Raw genomic sequence first — 16426 nt, forward strand, 5'->3', positions numbered from 1 at the left:
AATGTCCAGAACAGAAATGTACAAAGGGGGCTTTCTGCTACACTACCACAGCAAAAACATGAGATGTCCCCAATGGTGAGAGAGACTTTATAATGCTGCCCATAAAATAGTAAGGACATGGACTGGGGCAAACCTTGACTCTCCCTGTTGAGAATCATAAACAGCTACCTTTTAAAGAATAGGACATGCCAGAGCTCAGGGACTTTGCTGCCAAGCAGCAGTCTATGGACTGGCCCTGTAACCATGCCATAAGGGTGCAGGTGGTTAGTGAGGTCATCTTCCAAGAGAAATGGAGGCATGTTTGAGGCTACCGCACAAACGGCTGGTGTGTCCAGGATAGATGCAAGGCAAAAAACACCCCTGACAGATGCACTTGTTACCACAACCTCATGCACTAAAGCAGGGGGGCTGAGGAAGATGATGGGGACTGACCTCACCCAGGCAGCACAGAGGACATGTTTGCAGCCTATGAGCATCCCCACATCAACAGCACACTCCTCCACTCCAGTGGAGGGAGGGGCATGAAGCCACATGCCAAAGCTCTGGTCCAGAGGGGCTGAAACCCCAGTAGTGAACTGCTGGGATCTGCCCTTAGCCATTCCATCAAAAACGGGGAGAGGGAGAGAGAGAAGGGGTGTATGAATGAATTAATGGATGGATGAATGGACAGATTGCATGGCAGAGGGCTGTATGGGGCTTATATGGGATAGGCGAGGATGTAGGAAGGGAGGGAGGGAGGGGGGATGGAGCAATGGGAAGATGAATGGATGGAAGGATGGATGATGGATGGATGGATGGAGAAGCAGTGTGGGGATGGATTAATGGATGGATGAATGGATAAGTTATATGGGATAGGGATGGCTGGGTAGCTGGATGGGTGGATGGATGGATGGATGAATAGATGGACAGGATTGTATGGGATGGGGTGGATGGGTGGGTGAATGGATGAATAGAGGGTTGTATAGGATAGAGAGAGAGAGATAAAGAGATTGGATGGATGGGTGGATGGAGCTGGCGTGTATGGGTTGGATGAGGAGATGGCATGGAGGAGTAGATCAGTAGAAGCTGTACACAGGGATGGATGGATGGATGGATGGATGAAGAACAAGAGTATGTGAGGATGGATGGATAAAGCAGGTTGTATGGGACAGGGATAGATGGATGGAATGGGGATGGGTGGTTGGATGGATCTAAAATGTAGATGGAGGGATGGGTGGGTAAACCAGGGGCAGCCACTCTCCTCTGGTTCCTATGGTGATGCTTTTCCTGTCTCGGGGGTGAGTTCTCTGAGGCTTCTGCACCACTCTGGCCCCAACCCATTGCCCCCCCCCCCCCAGGCAAATCAGTTGGAATTGGGAGCACCCTAGCCACAGCCCATAGCAATCCTGTCCTGCAACCAGTATTACCCATGGGAGGATGGGCAAGGGCATTGGGCCCAGGGGGGCACTACAGGGCTTGGGGAGGAATGTGGGACTGGAGGTAGGGAGGAGAGAGGACCCTCATGAAAGGCAGCTGTGAATCATCCTTTAGGGGTGTAAGAAATGCTGCTGGTATCCTGTATAACAGCCCTAGATCAGGGTGGTGAGATCAGGGGGCACTGGGCCCTGTACAGATCCCCCCAAGGATGAGATCAAGGGGCACCAGGTGCTGTACAGATCCACCAGGCTGAGATCAGGGGGCATTGGGTGTTGTACAGGTGTCCCAAGCTGAGATTGGGCACGACAGGAAAAGTACAGACTCCCCTGGGCTGGGATTGGGGGATGTCAGGCAGGGTGTTTAGATGCTCAGTGAAATTTATTGTTAGACAAGGAGCCCTACATGTGTTTTCTTGCACACCACACTGATGCGCACATGTACACACACACACAAACACTGGACATCACACATGCACACCATCCCCTCTGACCCCACACCACACATGCACAGCACACCACAGACATGCACACACACATCACACCACACAAACACTACACATGCACATCACACACACATGCAGCATGCAGCACATATGCCTACCCCCAAACCATATGTACCACACACCTCTTGCACACACACTACACCACACCCATACATGCATGCACTTCATGCACACCACACGTATAGACACCACTCATGATGCAGCATACACACCCATAACACACTCACACACACACACTTTTTACCATATTTCCTTGTATACCAACCCCGCCCCCCAAATAAGACCTGCCCCTTTGTTTTTGCAAGGTACAATATAGAAAGGAAAGATGTTCTCAGAGTCTGAGCTGACTGTGGTTTCATGGACCATTCTTAGACTCCAGGAGATAGCTTGGAGAAGGCAGCAAGGACTTCCTTGTGAGGCAGGACAGCACCAAAGTGAAGGCCCAGCCTCTGGCAAAAGCAGTATCTAAACTGCTCCTCCTTTACCATAAATAGCTTGTTATATATGGTAACTTACGGTAAGTAATCAAGAGCTCTTTCCATCTCACAAGGCTCGTCAGGATACTACAGGTGTCCTCTGGCCTCTCTCTTGCCCTCAGCCAACTCAGCCAAGAGCTATGGCCTCCCCAGCAGTGAGGAGAGGGTTAACACTGGACTACACCCACTTTGTGACCCCAAGGAGAAGGGGGAAGCCATCTTGGCAGCCATTGGAGCACAGCTTCTCCATACTCCTATTGCACTGAAAAGAAACTTGCCTCTCTGCCTAAAACATGAGCCTTCAGCTTGGAGGCAATGTAATGGCTGCCAGGAGCACTGTAATGGCTGCCAAGGTGCTATAATGATTGCCAAGGGGCACTGTAATGGTTACCAGGGGTTGTGTAATGGTTACTGGGGGTGCTGTAATGGCTCCAGAGGCACTGTAATGGTTGCCAGGGGTATTGCAACGGCTGAGAGGTCAGGCAATGTGGACCAGCCAATCGGGTCCCAGGGGTTGGGTGAGGCTCTGGGCACCTTAGTTTGCTTCTGCCCCATGTGATCTGCCAGCTCCCAAACCAGAAGTGGGTCTTATTTGAGGGGACAAGGTATGTGTGCTAGGCAAGGAAATATGGTATGTCATCATGTAGACTAAGCATGCTCAGTGATGTCTATGATGGTGGGAAGGACTAGTTTCCATCTGGAGTCATAGATTCAGATGGATGGATGGAGGGAGGGATGGATAGATGGACGAACAGACAGACAGACAGACAGATGAACAGATGGATGGACAGATGAATGGACAGACAGTGTGTGTGTATGGGGACAGAGACAGAGAGGTCTTTGAGGACAGACAGACCAAGGGATAGATAGGGAGATGGATGAATGGATGCATGGGTGGACATGTGTTGGCCAGAAAGGACCAACTCACAGGATCATCATAAAATTCTAGTTTATTAAATGGATGAAAAAATCAGATCATAAACCTTGGGACTGATCCCCTCAAACACACTCACATTCATGCACACACTCACAGTAGCTAGTTATGAACACTAAGCACCGGTATCAAGATAGACCTATCCCCAAGTGCTGGAGTCCGCTGTCGATGGCCAGTCGAGGCTTCTTTCAGTGCAATGTTGTTTCAGAAGGGGGTTGCTGGCTGGTCCTTCTGGCTCAGCAGACAGGGGGCTGGTCAGATCAAAGACGGTGCATTGGGGGTCACTCTTCGCTGCCTTATATCCTTCTCTGGCAGACTTTGGTGACTCCCAATTTTTGGGCTTACCCAATCCAGAGGTTGTTGACCTTGTCGGATGTCCTGCTTGGTGGTTGCTGGATGGCAGCTGTCAACCCCAGGGGTCACGTCCGTAGGTACATGCAGTCTTGGGAGTCCGTTGATGAAGTTCGATTAATTCACTGCTGTGATGAATAGGGCTCTGAGGGCAGTTGATCGGGGCAGGGGAGGTGGGGTATTCAGTCCCAAGAGTCAGTCTTCGGCATTGATTAGTTCAAACTGGGGCTTCTGTACCTTTAACAGTAAAGTTTCAGGGAGTTCCTGACTCTAAATTGATCCTTTCCTCTCCTTAGTCTGTGGTTTTCTAGGTGTTAATTGCCACTCATTAACTTGTTATTCTGTCTAGCTACTGTGTTAGACAATCAATCAAGATTCATTCAGGGACCCACTCCATACAGAGAAGCCCTGGTTTGATTCCTGCCCTTGCTAACATTGTTACATGGTACAACTTACTTTTAAACTTAAAGTACATTTATTACAACGTTAAAAAGCATAGATTATAAAACATAAAAGGGTGAACTGCCATGGCACATACAACAAATAAACCAAATACAATGGGAGGGCGGACACATACTGATGAAGAATACTATTTTATACCCATAAAAGCATCTACAAACTATATTTTCTTATAAGTACACCTAATATTCTATAAAACTAATAATAATATAATACAAGAAGAAGAGGAAGGAAGGAAGAAAGGTAGAAAACAGAAAGCATCCCCAAAAGGGGGTGAATACTTGAAAAGGGGCTTTTTGCCATATGGAGGGGCTTCACATTGGAGGGAGGGGCAGGCAAAAAATGATTTCGTGCTACACATGGATGGACCTATCGCTTTGTACAACACCTTTGTGCAGTAAATTCTGCAGTTTTACCTATTTTTCCTGTTGTACCAAATCCAGCTACTATCTTAGCCTGTATTTCTCCTAAAGCTTCTTATTTTACTGTTGTTGACTTGTGTTCTGCATTTTTCTTTATCCCTATACACCCTGATAGCCAGTTTCTCTTTGTATTTACCTATCAAGGACTTCAGTATACCTGGACACAATTGCCCCAGGGCTATACTGAATCCCCCTCTCTTTTTTCTCAAATTCTAAAAAAAGATCTAAATGACATAATTGTTAAAGAAAATTCTGTGCTTGTGCAATATGTTGATAATTTGCTTTTAGCAGCTACCTCCCTTGAAGCCTGTAAAACTGATTCTTTAATTCTCCTCACCTATCTTGCTTTAAAAGGCCATAAAGTATCTAAAGAAAAGCTGCAGCTTTGTTTTCCTCCTGTCCACTATTTAGGTCATGATATTTCTGCTGGAGAACAACTGCTTTCCTCTTCCAGAATAGAAGCTATTCTTAAAATCCCTAGACCAGCTACTGTGTCCCAAATGCATACCTTCCTAGGCATGGCTGGCTACTGCCGTCAGTGGATACTTGGCTATGCCTCTATAGTCAAGCTGTTGCAAAATCTGACTCTTGTTAATACTCCTGAGCCTTTACCCTGGACTTCAGAGATTGAAGCTGCTTTTACCTCTATTAAACAAGCTCTGTCGCAAGCTCCTGCCTTAGGTCTTCCCGAGTATACTAAACCTTTTATTCTTTTTTGTCATGAAAAAGATGGATTTGCACTTGCAGTACTTACTCAGACACATGGAGACAAGCACCGTCCCATTGCTTATTATAGCTTTGCTCTTGACCCATTTGCAGCCAGATTTTCCCCATGTCTCCAAGCTGTAACTGGAGCCGCTGTTACGGTTGAACTTTCCTCCACCCTTGTATTAGGTTCTCCCCTTACTGTTGCTGTCCCACATGCTGTAGCAGCCCTTTTACTAAAAACCAAAGCCCAACACCTTTCAAATGCTAGATTCACTAAGTATGAAATCTTGCTTCTCTCTGCTGGAAATGTCACCCTAACTAGGTGCCCTATTTTAAACCCTGCTTCCCTGTTACCTACCCCTTCAGATGGTGAACCCCATGATTGCATTTTTGTTACTGCTCAACTATCAATGCCCTGCACTGATGTAAAGGACAACCCCTTGCAAAACCCAGATCTAGTATTCTATGTTAATGGATTGTGTCAAAGAAACTCAAAGGGTTCCCTTGTTGCAGGATATGCAGTATGTTCCCAATATGATGTTATAGAAAGCCATCACTTACCTAATGTGTATTCAGCTCAAGTTGCCGAGCTAGTGGCCCTCACCAGGGCATGCACCCTAGCCTCTGGTGCCTCTGTTAGTATTTATACTGATTCTCGCTATGCTTTTGGTATTGTGCATGATTATAGTCAACTTTGGAAACAAAGAGGCTTCCTCACTTCAGGAGGTGCCAAGATTAGTAATGGTCCATATGTAAATGCCTTGTTGAATGCTTTATAATTACCTTCTTCTGTTGCTATTATAAAATACCAAGCTTACCATAAACTTTATGATGGTGTTACATGTGGGAATGCTCTGGCAGATTCCACTGCCAAGGCTGCGGTATTTCCACTACTCAGGCTACGCCTGTGTTTTTGTCTATTCCAACTGACCAGTCTCCATTGGCAAGTCTTCACAACGTTGCCCTCCTCCAAGATCAGGCTCCAGAACCAGATTGTAAGGCACTAATGAAGTGTGTTAAGGCTTTTCATTCACAGGTACAGGCAGCTCTCCCCAAAGAACCAGATGAGCTGTGCCATTCTATCCTGCCTGGAGACTGGGTCCATGTAAAAGTCCATCAACCAAAGTCATCACTAAAACCTTGTTGGAAAAGCCCATTCCAGGTACTCCTGACCACCAACACTGCAATAAAGTCTCAAGGACTCCAGACATGGATCCACACTTCACACAGTAAGAAAACATCAGTTCTGTTAGACCTAGAGTCTCCTCCATATCAATCTTGTAATCAGCCTCCACAGACTGGTAGTGAGCCTAGTGCCTGCCAGCAAGAAAGCTCAAGACCAGTAGTGAGCCAAGCGCCTTCTGGAGAAGAGGATTTGCCATTACAGAGCGAAGAGGATGTGCCCCAACAACACCACTATGCCCTTCGGGACAGGAAAAAGGCCTCTACCTAGTTCCTGGTTCCCGAGGTGGAGTTAGTTAGTCGTGATTTGTGTAGTTCTCAGTATTTCCTTTTGGGCCATCTTATGTGAACTTGACTCATCAGTTATAAGAAACCCTGTAAACTAAACTACACTTCTGCACAAACAAAGAAGATCATTTCATGAAAATACGTTCTTGTCTTTAGTTAATCAAATTGGGATAGATTTAAATGTCTCTTGTTGTTGGATATGTAGTCATGTCCCTATCTATTCTACCAGAGGAATACCCACGATACCAGTACCCTTGAATGCAACTCGGATGTTATCCCCTTACTATTCAGATTTTCATGGAAATGAAACTTGGCAGAATGTAAGTTGCAGCCGGTGTGACTATGTATGATTAGCTTATGCCACCCCTGGAAAGTTCTGTTGGACTTGTAATGGATCTTGTGTTGCAGTAGGAGTCAGTAAGTGCGAGGTAGAATTCAAGATAAATGGTGCTTAGTTTTCTAATAGTTCCTGGATATCTAATTATTCCCCTGCAGGTCAGTTTTCAAGCTATTATTCACAAGGGATGATGTCCCCATGCTGTAATACAGGTGGATATACTGCACTAGCTGGTCACTATTTTGTGTGTGGAGATAAGGCCTATAAAGATCTTCCCTCCGGTTGGAGAGGAATGTGCTATGTCTCAGCAGTGTATCCTGCCTTTACTATTAAATCTCACTTACCTAAAGGAAGAATTCGCAATGTTCACGAAATTACAGAAAATCAAAGGTTTTGGGGTATAATGTTCCCCAACTATGGTACAGCTTAGCTATGTCTGAAATAAAGAAAGTTGCAGCATCTCTAGAAAAGATTGCTAATGCTACTGCTGATAGTTTTGATAAAATAAATACAGAAATAAAAAAATAAGGCAAATGACATTGCAAAACTGACTTGTGTTAAATTATATACTAGCTAGCAAAGGAGGAGTCTGTGCTTTAATAGGTAAAGAATGTTGTACTTATATTCCTGATAATTCAAAGGAAATCCAAGATTTAAGTAAATCTTTGAAAAGAAGCAGCTAAATTGCACGAGTCAGATAGTTGGAATTTCAATTCTTGGTTAAGCTCTATTTTGAGTTCCTTAGGCTCTACTGTCATTCATAGTTTGTTGACATCGTTTGTTGTTTTTATTGGAGTATGCCTAGTGTTTATGATAATTCAGTGTTGCTAAACTGTGCTGTTAAGCAAACGAGGAATAGCCCATCAACCAAAAGCAAAGTATATAATTTGTATGTTGAAATAGCAGAAAGTAAAGAAAAAGAAAAACTAGAAGTTGAAAGGCTAATGGCTATAAATATCTAAGAAAAAAAAATTAGGGAATGAAGTGAATTTAGTCAGGCTTTGGCCTCTCTGACTAGAAGAAAAACAGAGAGAGACCAAAATTTCTAATGCTGCTTATTTCAGTTATATGTTTTGAGTTAAAAAAATAATTCCTGCATTATTACTCTGGGCACAGATGTCCAATTAAGTAAGTTTGTTTTAGTTTCTTCAAGGTCGAATTTTTTTTTCTCTTTATCTGTCTTAAGTATAAAAATGCTTAGAAACTGAGGGAGTGGGAGGATTCCTTTGAACAGACAAGTGGGTGATTCCCTTGCTGTGCAGAATTCTCCCTGTGATCACAGTATAGCCTTAAATAAAAAAAGCTGGCTCTGTCAGTTCTGATTCAACCACAACACGATTTCTTCCACACTTGCTACACATGGATGGATGAATGTTTGGATGGATAGACATACAGACAGATGGATAGATAGAATGTGTGTATGGGAACAGAGAAGGCTGTGGGGACAGAAAGGCAGATAGACAAGTGGAAAGAAAGAGCATGTGTATGGGGACAGGTAGGCAGGCAGACAAACACATGAGCAGATGGATGGATGATGGACCGAGGGAGGAGGGGGCCATAGGTGGTAGGCAACAAGCTAGTCCAGCCCCTGGGCCTCTTCAACCACCTCCACCTCGACTATGCTGGGTGAATCCCCCTGGCCCCCCAGCTCCCCCTCCCCTGCTGAGCCCCTGCAGAAGGCAGGAAGGAACCATACACTCAGTCCCCACCAAGGCCTGAGGGAGCTGTTCCCCACTCTCCCAGTGGCATCTGGGCAATTAGCTGGTGTCTGCTACTAATGAGGCTCTCAGGGACCAGCTCCCTCAGGCTGATGCAGGGTTACAGACCCAGCCCTGTGGCTGCCAGGGACGCTTCCCAGCCATCCTGCCATGCCAGCGCCCTGCTCTGTCACAGATTCCCTGTGCCAGGGTCTGCATGTGGTCTCCCCCACCAGCTTGGCAGAAACAGGGATTCCCTGGCCTTTCTTGCATGAGGACTCCCTCTCATGCACTGTCCCTTGCACGTTTCCACTTTCCTTCACATACCAAGCAAGTCCCGCACTCCTCCCTGCCTTGCACAGGAACAGTATAGGCTGTCTTCCTGCACATGGTGAGTTTCCATCCCTTTCATGGAGCCACTGAAGTCCTCACTGGTTGTTTCATGGAAGCCTAAGATTCCTACCTTCTCTCGTGCAGGGATCCTTAGTCTTCCACCCTACGGTGGCAGTGTGTGTCACAGGTGCTGGGAGCCATCCATCACCTAGTGCATGGTGACTGACAGCTTTGCATGGCAAGCCACAGTTTTGCACCAGCCCTCACACAGGGACTGAGTAAATGAGGTTTTCATTGTTGCTTGCACAGTACCCTGCAGTTTTGCACTCTTTCTGGCATAGGGATTCATGATTTCGCACCATCCTTTGCATGGTGACTCACAGGGGACACAGTGGCCCACAGTTTTGCACCATCCCTTGTCCAGTGACCCAGATTTTGTTATTCTGCATCTCACAGTGACTCACTGGCTCTCACTGGCTTTTGCCATCCTTCACATGGACTCACAGGAAACAGGATTTCCCTTTGACGGTTGCACAGAGACTTACAGTTTCACACCATCCCTCACACAGTGACTCACAGGTGCAAGACTTTCCCATCAGTTGTCTCAAGCAGACCCACAGCTTTGCACCATCCTTTGGACGGTGACTCACAAGTGACAAACCTGTCTGTTATCTATTGTATGGAGACCCTTGGTTCTGCACCATCTTTTGGACAATGATTCATGAGTGACAAGCTTCCCCATTGTCCTGATGTGTGGAGACTCAAGGTTTTTCACTGTCCCTCACACAGGGACTCCCAGGTTTCCATCACCCTTTTCATGGTGACTCATGAGCAACAGATTTCTATTGTCCATCACACAGTGCTGCACAGTTTCATGCTGTCCTTCGCGCCGGAACTCATGGTTTCATACTGTCCTTTGCATGGTGGCCCACAGGTGACAGCAGTTTCTATCATCCCTTGCACAAGGACTCAGAGGTCTCCCACCACCTCTCACACGCCCCCACACGGGTGAAGACATCTGCTGGGGTCTTGTTGGAACAGGTAAGCCCCCAACAGCTCTCTCTACCTCTGACCCCAAACTCAGCTGATACCCCGGCCTTACCCTCCCCACCCCCGGGGCATATAGGGAGCCCTCCTACCCCCCCATGAGACAGCACCTAGAGCTGGGCACTCTAGGAGGGGGTACGGGGTAAATCCAAGGAGGTGATACCCCAACCGCAACCCCCCTCCCTCAAAGCTATGGCAAGGACTTGGTGAGGTGAAGTGAGGCACTGACAGGGGACTCTGAGGCAAGTGAGGCTGCCCAATGCTCCCCAGTGAGGGAACTAGAGATCAACAGGAGCCATCAATTGGAAGTGCAGTATTCCCCTAGAACCTGGGGGGAGGCCTGCCCAAGCTGTCTGTCTGAGGGGGACTGGGGTGGGGAGGGTTGGTGGCCTCCAAGAATGTAAATGCCTGGCGAATGGTGTCAGATGCCTGAGTTTTCTTTGTGTTTGGTTTGGAAGGGGGAATGTCTGGGGTCTGTGTGTCCCCAATGCCTGGGTTCTGTGTGTGAGCGTGTATGTGGCCTGGACTCCTTGTTTCCACATGTGGGTCTTGGATGCCTGAGTTTTTTGAGAGTGGGGGGTGAGGAGGAAGGGGTCAGACACCTGGGTCTTTATCTGTTTGTGGGTCTGTGTGTGCACGCACATGACTTGGACACCTGGGTTCCACGCGGGGGCAGGGGGCAGAGGTGGATGCTGTGATTCTGTATGTGTGTTTCCTGGGCATCTGGGTTCTGTGTGAGGAGTGGGGGGAAGGAGGGGGCAGTTCCCAGACACCTGGGTTCTGTGTGTCTCTGTCAGACACCTGGGTTGTGTAGGGGAGGGAAGTTGGGGGTGCAGATTGAGTTGGATGTCTCAGTTTTGGATGTGTGAATATGTGTGTGGGGGGGTGGGGATGGATGGATGAATGAATGGATCAGTAGAAGGATTATGGGGATGGGGGGATGGGGGGATGGAAGATGAAATAACTGTATGGGGATGGGTGGAGGGATGGACATAGTATAGTTCAGATGGTGTATCATATATGCTGTATTATGTAGACTATCTACAGTGTAGCAAACTATATACATGGTATCCATATGACACACAACTCCATAGGGGGTGTATGTAGGACACTACATACATAGTACAGTCACAGAGGCTGACCTGAGGCACACATATCCTATCTTATCTGTATCCCCAGGTGCTCAGCATAGGGGCATGAAAATAGATGCCGGGGAACTCAAACCACTGGCTGGCTGAGAACAGGGTTAACCCTTGACTGGCCCCACTGCCACCAGACCCTCACTCACCAACACACCTGCCATGTGGACCAGAGTCTCAGCCCCCCCCATGCCCCTGCCACCGTTCATGTTCCTCTGGGATGCCACCCCCACCAGGGTGTATCTGGAGCCAGGTCAGATCAGGGAAGAGGTGAGGCTTCACTTGTGACCATGCCTGCCAAAAAGGTTGGCTGGCACTAGCATGCAGTGTATATACAGTGTATATGGGCTGTATCAATAATTTATAGCTATATCTACACCAAATCTATCTATCTATCCCTATCCAAACCCCATGCAGCCTGCCAGCCATCTACCTACCTACCTACCTCCTACCTACCTACCTATATAATGGTTCAAATATTCAAACAGTCTATAGCTTAAATGGCCTACAGTACAGAGTACAGCATGTAATACAGTGCATAGCACATAGTATATATAAGTCAGTGTATCTTTGAAGCAAAGTGGTTTTAGATAGATAGATAGATAGATAGATAGGGGGGTATATGGGAAAGGAACAATAGATGAATGTCTGGATGGATGGAGAGAGAGAGAGAAATAGAAGACATGTATAGGGTGACTATACCTTCTGGTTTGGCCAGGACAGTCCTGAATTTTGGAAGCCAGTCCCGGCCAGCCAGTGAAAATTAAAATGAGCATCCTGGGTGCAGGGCATGGGACAGGAAAGTGAAGCAGCACAAGCTGTGAAATAGGAAGCCCTAGTAGACAGCAAAATTATCCTAAAATAGATTAGCTTGATTAGGGGAATGACTATTAAAATGGGGAGGTGATTGTTAATACCTATGAAGTAAAGAACAATGGGTCATTAATGGGCCATTAATGCAGCCTGAACAGTAACACCAGAGCTGCACTATGCTGCCCCACCCCACCTCTGCCCGCATCACTTGAGTGACTAGGAGCGGTGTCCTGGATTTCATATTATTCTATATGGTCACCATAGGTATATGGGAAGGGATGGAAGGATGGGCAGATGGGCAGGCAGGAAGGTAGACAGATTAGATAGACAGACAGACAGACAGAAGGAGAATATAGTGATGGATGCATGAGTAGGGGAATGATAGGACAAATGGATGGAAGGGCAGGGGAATGGAAGGGTGGGAGAATGGATGGATGGGGGAGTGTGTGGGAATGAATGCATGGATGGATTTGAGAATCAGAAATGAATGGGAAATGTGTGGGGATGGATGTCTGGAGAGATGGAGGAAGGGATGGTGGAATGGATGGAGGGAGGTAGTAATGGGGAATGGGTACACGGATGGATGTGGGGAGTGTATGGGAATGAATGGACAGATGGATTAGAGAATGGGGGAAGGGTAGGGGGATGTGTATGGGGATGAATGGATGAGAGGAGTGTATGGGAATGAATGGATAGATGTTTGGAGAATGGGAGAATGCTTGGGGGACATGTATGGGGAAGGATGCTGGATCCAGATTTCTGGACAGCCCATTTCCCTGTAGCTGAGACCCCTATGGCAGCCCCTTTTGGATCTTACACCTCCCTTCTTCCCCCAGTGCCCAACCTGGGCAGGAAAATGGAGGCAGGCACCATGATACTCCTGTACACACAACATTATAAACCTAGTGGCCCCATAGTCCATCCCGTGGGGCCATCAGGCCTCTCTTCTGAGCATGATGCAGCTGGGCACAGTGCCCAGTGGGTGCAGATGCAAGGAAGCATGGGAACCTTTCCTGGCGTCATCAGGACCTAAGTCAGAAATATGGGACCTATAGACATACTCTAGGGATCCTCTGAGATTACTTATCACACTATGCCTTGAAGTGGAGACCTCCTAGGGCCTTGCTATCCCAGGACCCTGTTTTCATATCACTCCCCATCACACACCCTCCCTTTTTAGTACCCCACAGGTTCTCAGGGACATAGAGACATATTCTAGACATGTGGCAGCCACTAGGGGGCTGCAGAGAACACCTATCCTGGCATGCCTTGCAGTTGGGGGCCTCACAGGGCTTTGCTAGGCAGGTTGTCTTTATAGTATCACTCCCTATTTCATGCCCTTCTTTCCTCCACTCCCTCTCTGAGGCTTTCAGGGGCCTACAGATGTATGCTAGGCATATGATAGCTACTAGGGGCCTCCAGAGAGTACCTATCCTAGCAAGCCTCATAGTAGAGGTCCTCCAGCATCTTGCTAGCCCTAAGTGGGTATTCTCTACGGTATCAATCCCCATTTCACATCCTCCTTTTCTCGACCTCACCAGGTTCTCAGGGGCCTAAAGATGAATGCTACACATTTGAGACTAGGGCAGGGATAGGCAAAATACAGTCTGAGGGCCAGATCCAGCCTGCCAGGCGATTTCATCTGGCCCATAAACGCCCACCAACTAATTGTACCCCACCCAGCTTGTCCAATTAGGAGTCTTCAAAGAGCACCCATCCCAACACATCTTGCAGTGAAGGCCCCCCCCAAGTCCTTGCTAGCTCTGGAAGGGTCCTCTCTATGTTATCACCTCTGACCTCTTCTCCACTATGCAGGCTCTCAGGGACATATACTAGACATGCAGCAGCCACTAGTGGGCTGCAGAGAGTAGCCATCCCACCCTGCCTTGCAGTGGAGGTCCTTCAAGGCCTTTCTAACCTCGAATACATCCTTCCTATGGTATCTCACACCACCTTTCCTCCATCATGCTCCCCTCCAGGCTCCATCAGGGCCCCATGAGTGCAGAGAACCACACCATCCACCCAGACTTCATCCTCCTGGGGCTGTCAACCCATCCAGGGCAGAGGAAGCTCCTCTTCTCCCTCTTCCTGGTCATGTATGTGGTGGCGGTGATGGGCAACCTGCTCATTGCCCTCCTCATCCACTGGGATCCTCAGTTGCGTGAGGCACCCATGTACTTCTTCCTCAGCCATCTGTCACTGGTGGATGCCGCCTTCACCTCAGTGACAGTGCCCAAGATGTTGGCCAACCTGGTGGCTGACAACAAGGCCATCTCCTATGCTGGCTGCCTCACCCAGATGTACTTCTTCTTTGCCTTCAGGGTCACAGACAGTTTTCTGCTGGCTGGCATGGCTTATGACCGCTGTGTGGCCATCCGGGACTCCTTAAGATACACGGCAGTGATGAAACATGGGCTGTGTATGGGGCTGGTAGCTGGGTCATGGATCGTGTCCCACTTCCACTCCTTGCTCCACATTGTGCTAATGTCCCGTCTCTCCTTCTGTGCCTCGCGGGAGATCCCCCACTTCTTCTGTGACCACCAGCCCGTCCTGGCACTGTCCTGCTCCTCCACCCACCTCATCGAGATGCTTATCTTCACTGAGGGTGCCTTGGTGGTCCTCAGCCCCTTTGTCTTTGTCCTGGCTTCCTGCCTCCTCATTTTAGCTACTGTGCTCCAGCAACCCACAGCTGAAGGCTGGCACAAGGCACTGTCCACCTGTGGGGCTTACCTGGCTGTGGTCACTCTCTTCTATGGCACCATCATTGGGGTCTACTTCCAGCCCACAGCCCGCTACTCGGCTACCAAGGGCCGTGTGGCCACAGTGATGTACACTATTGTCACACCCATGCTCAACCCCTTCATCTACAGCCTCCGCAACAATGATGTTCAGGGAGCTTTGCGGAGGAGGTGGGGCAAAAGGTGGAGGCATGTTAGCTCCAGGGCTGGCTGGACTGGGGTGGGCTTTGGGCCCCCTCAGCCTCGGCCAAGTCATCCTTGACCTATCCAACAGGCCTCGCTCAACCCAGGGGAAGAGGTCTTTGCCAGCCTACATCCTAGAAGTAGCGGATTCTGGGAGGTGAGAATGGTGAGGAAGGGGCCCAGCCCTGGACAGCTGGGTATAGCACCTAAGTAGCTGCCCATGAGGCATATTAAGCTTAAAGAAATGAAATGGTGACTCTAATGAGAAAAACTTGAGTCAGTGATCACATCAGCTGAAGAAGGTGGGAACCCTGAGTCTAACCTTAAATTTATCCTAATCCTAACCCAGACCCTGACTCTAACTTCCCCATACACATAACATATAAACCTCAACCTAAATCTAACCCCAAATCCTAATACCTCACCCTAACCCTGAACCTCAGTCTAAACCCAACCCTAATCCCAATCCTAACCATCACTGTAACGGTAACCCGAACCCCAAATTTTAACCCCCCCAAAACTAATCCAATCTCTACCCCTACCACTAATATGAACCCTAACCCTACACCTAACCTTCACCCAACACTAATCCTAGAACTAACCCAAACCTAAACCTTAATCCCAACCCCAAACCTACCACTAACATTAACCCTAACCCTACTCTACACCTCACCCAACCCTAACCTCAACTTCAATCTTAAACCTTTCCCTACCCCAAACCTAATACTTTCCCAAACTTAAGACTAACCCTAACACTAACCTCAAACCAAAAACCAACATTAATTCTATCCTACCCCTAAAGATCACCATTATTGTCACACAACCATAACACTACCCCAAACCTACCCCTGCTCCTAACCTACCCCTAACCTAACCCTACACCAACCCCTAACCCTGCTTCTCCCCCTATGACTCCAAACATAATCCTAAACCTATCCTCACTTAACCATCAGCCTCACCCAGTCCTAACCCTACTACTATCTCTAACCCCAACCCCAAAACTAACCCTAATACTAAACATACACCACCCCTAAACTGTGCCCTAATACTCATCCAACATTAACCTCAACCCCAACCCAAAACCTAACCCTACACCTACCACTACCCTACCCCTAAGCCTCGCCCTCACCTTCATTCTCACCGTACCCCAACCCCAGCCCCCAGCCCTCACTATAACCATAACCAAAACCTCACACTAACCCCAACACTAAGCCCATCCATTAAATAATGATCAAAAGCTGTCCAATCCTAATTGTCCCATTAGTTGCTGGTAGCCAATCAGTAACAAGTATGTCCCAAGTGGCATGGGCAGTCAATGTGTGTAGCAGGACAGGCCTGGGCGCCAAGTTAAAAGGGGGCTTCAGCTCTGTCCCACAGAGATGGGGGCAGGAATCTGGGCCC

General features: G+C 48.0%; 1 protein-coding gene across 1 annotated transcript; it reads left to right on the forward strand.

Moving 5' to 3' along the window:
• Positions 1-14099: 14099 nt before the first annotated feature.
• Positions 14100-15104, forward strand: LOC149858576 (olfactory receptor 1K1-like). The gene has a single exon (XM_090061556.1). The coding sequence runs from the start codon at positions 14100-14102 to the stop codon at positions 15102-15104; it is 1005 nt and encodes a 334-aa protein (XP_089917682.1).
• Positions 15105-16426: the final 1322 nt, after the last annotated feature.

This window comes from Crocodylus siamensis, chromosome 8, assembly GCF_052110815.1.
Source record: "Crocodylus siamensis isolate JL-2025a chromosome 8, ASM5211081v1, whole genome shotgun sequence".
NCBI lineage: Eukaryota > Metazoa > Chordata > Crocodylia > Crocodylidae > Crocodylus > Crocodylus siamensis.

Excerpts from the sequence above, each read along its gene's own strand:
- LOC149858576 (XM_090061556.1), top strand. The coding sequence starts at position 14,100 with ATGAGTGCAGAGAACCACACCATCCACCCAGACTTCATCCTCCTGGGG.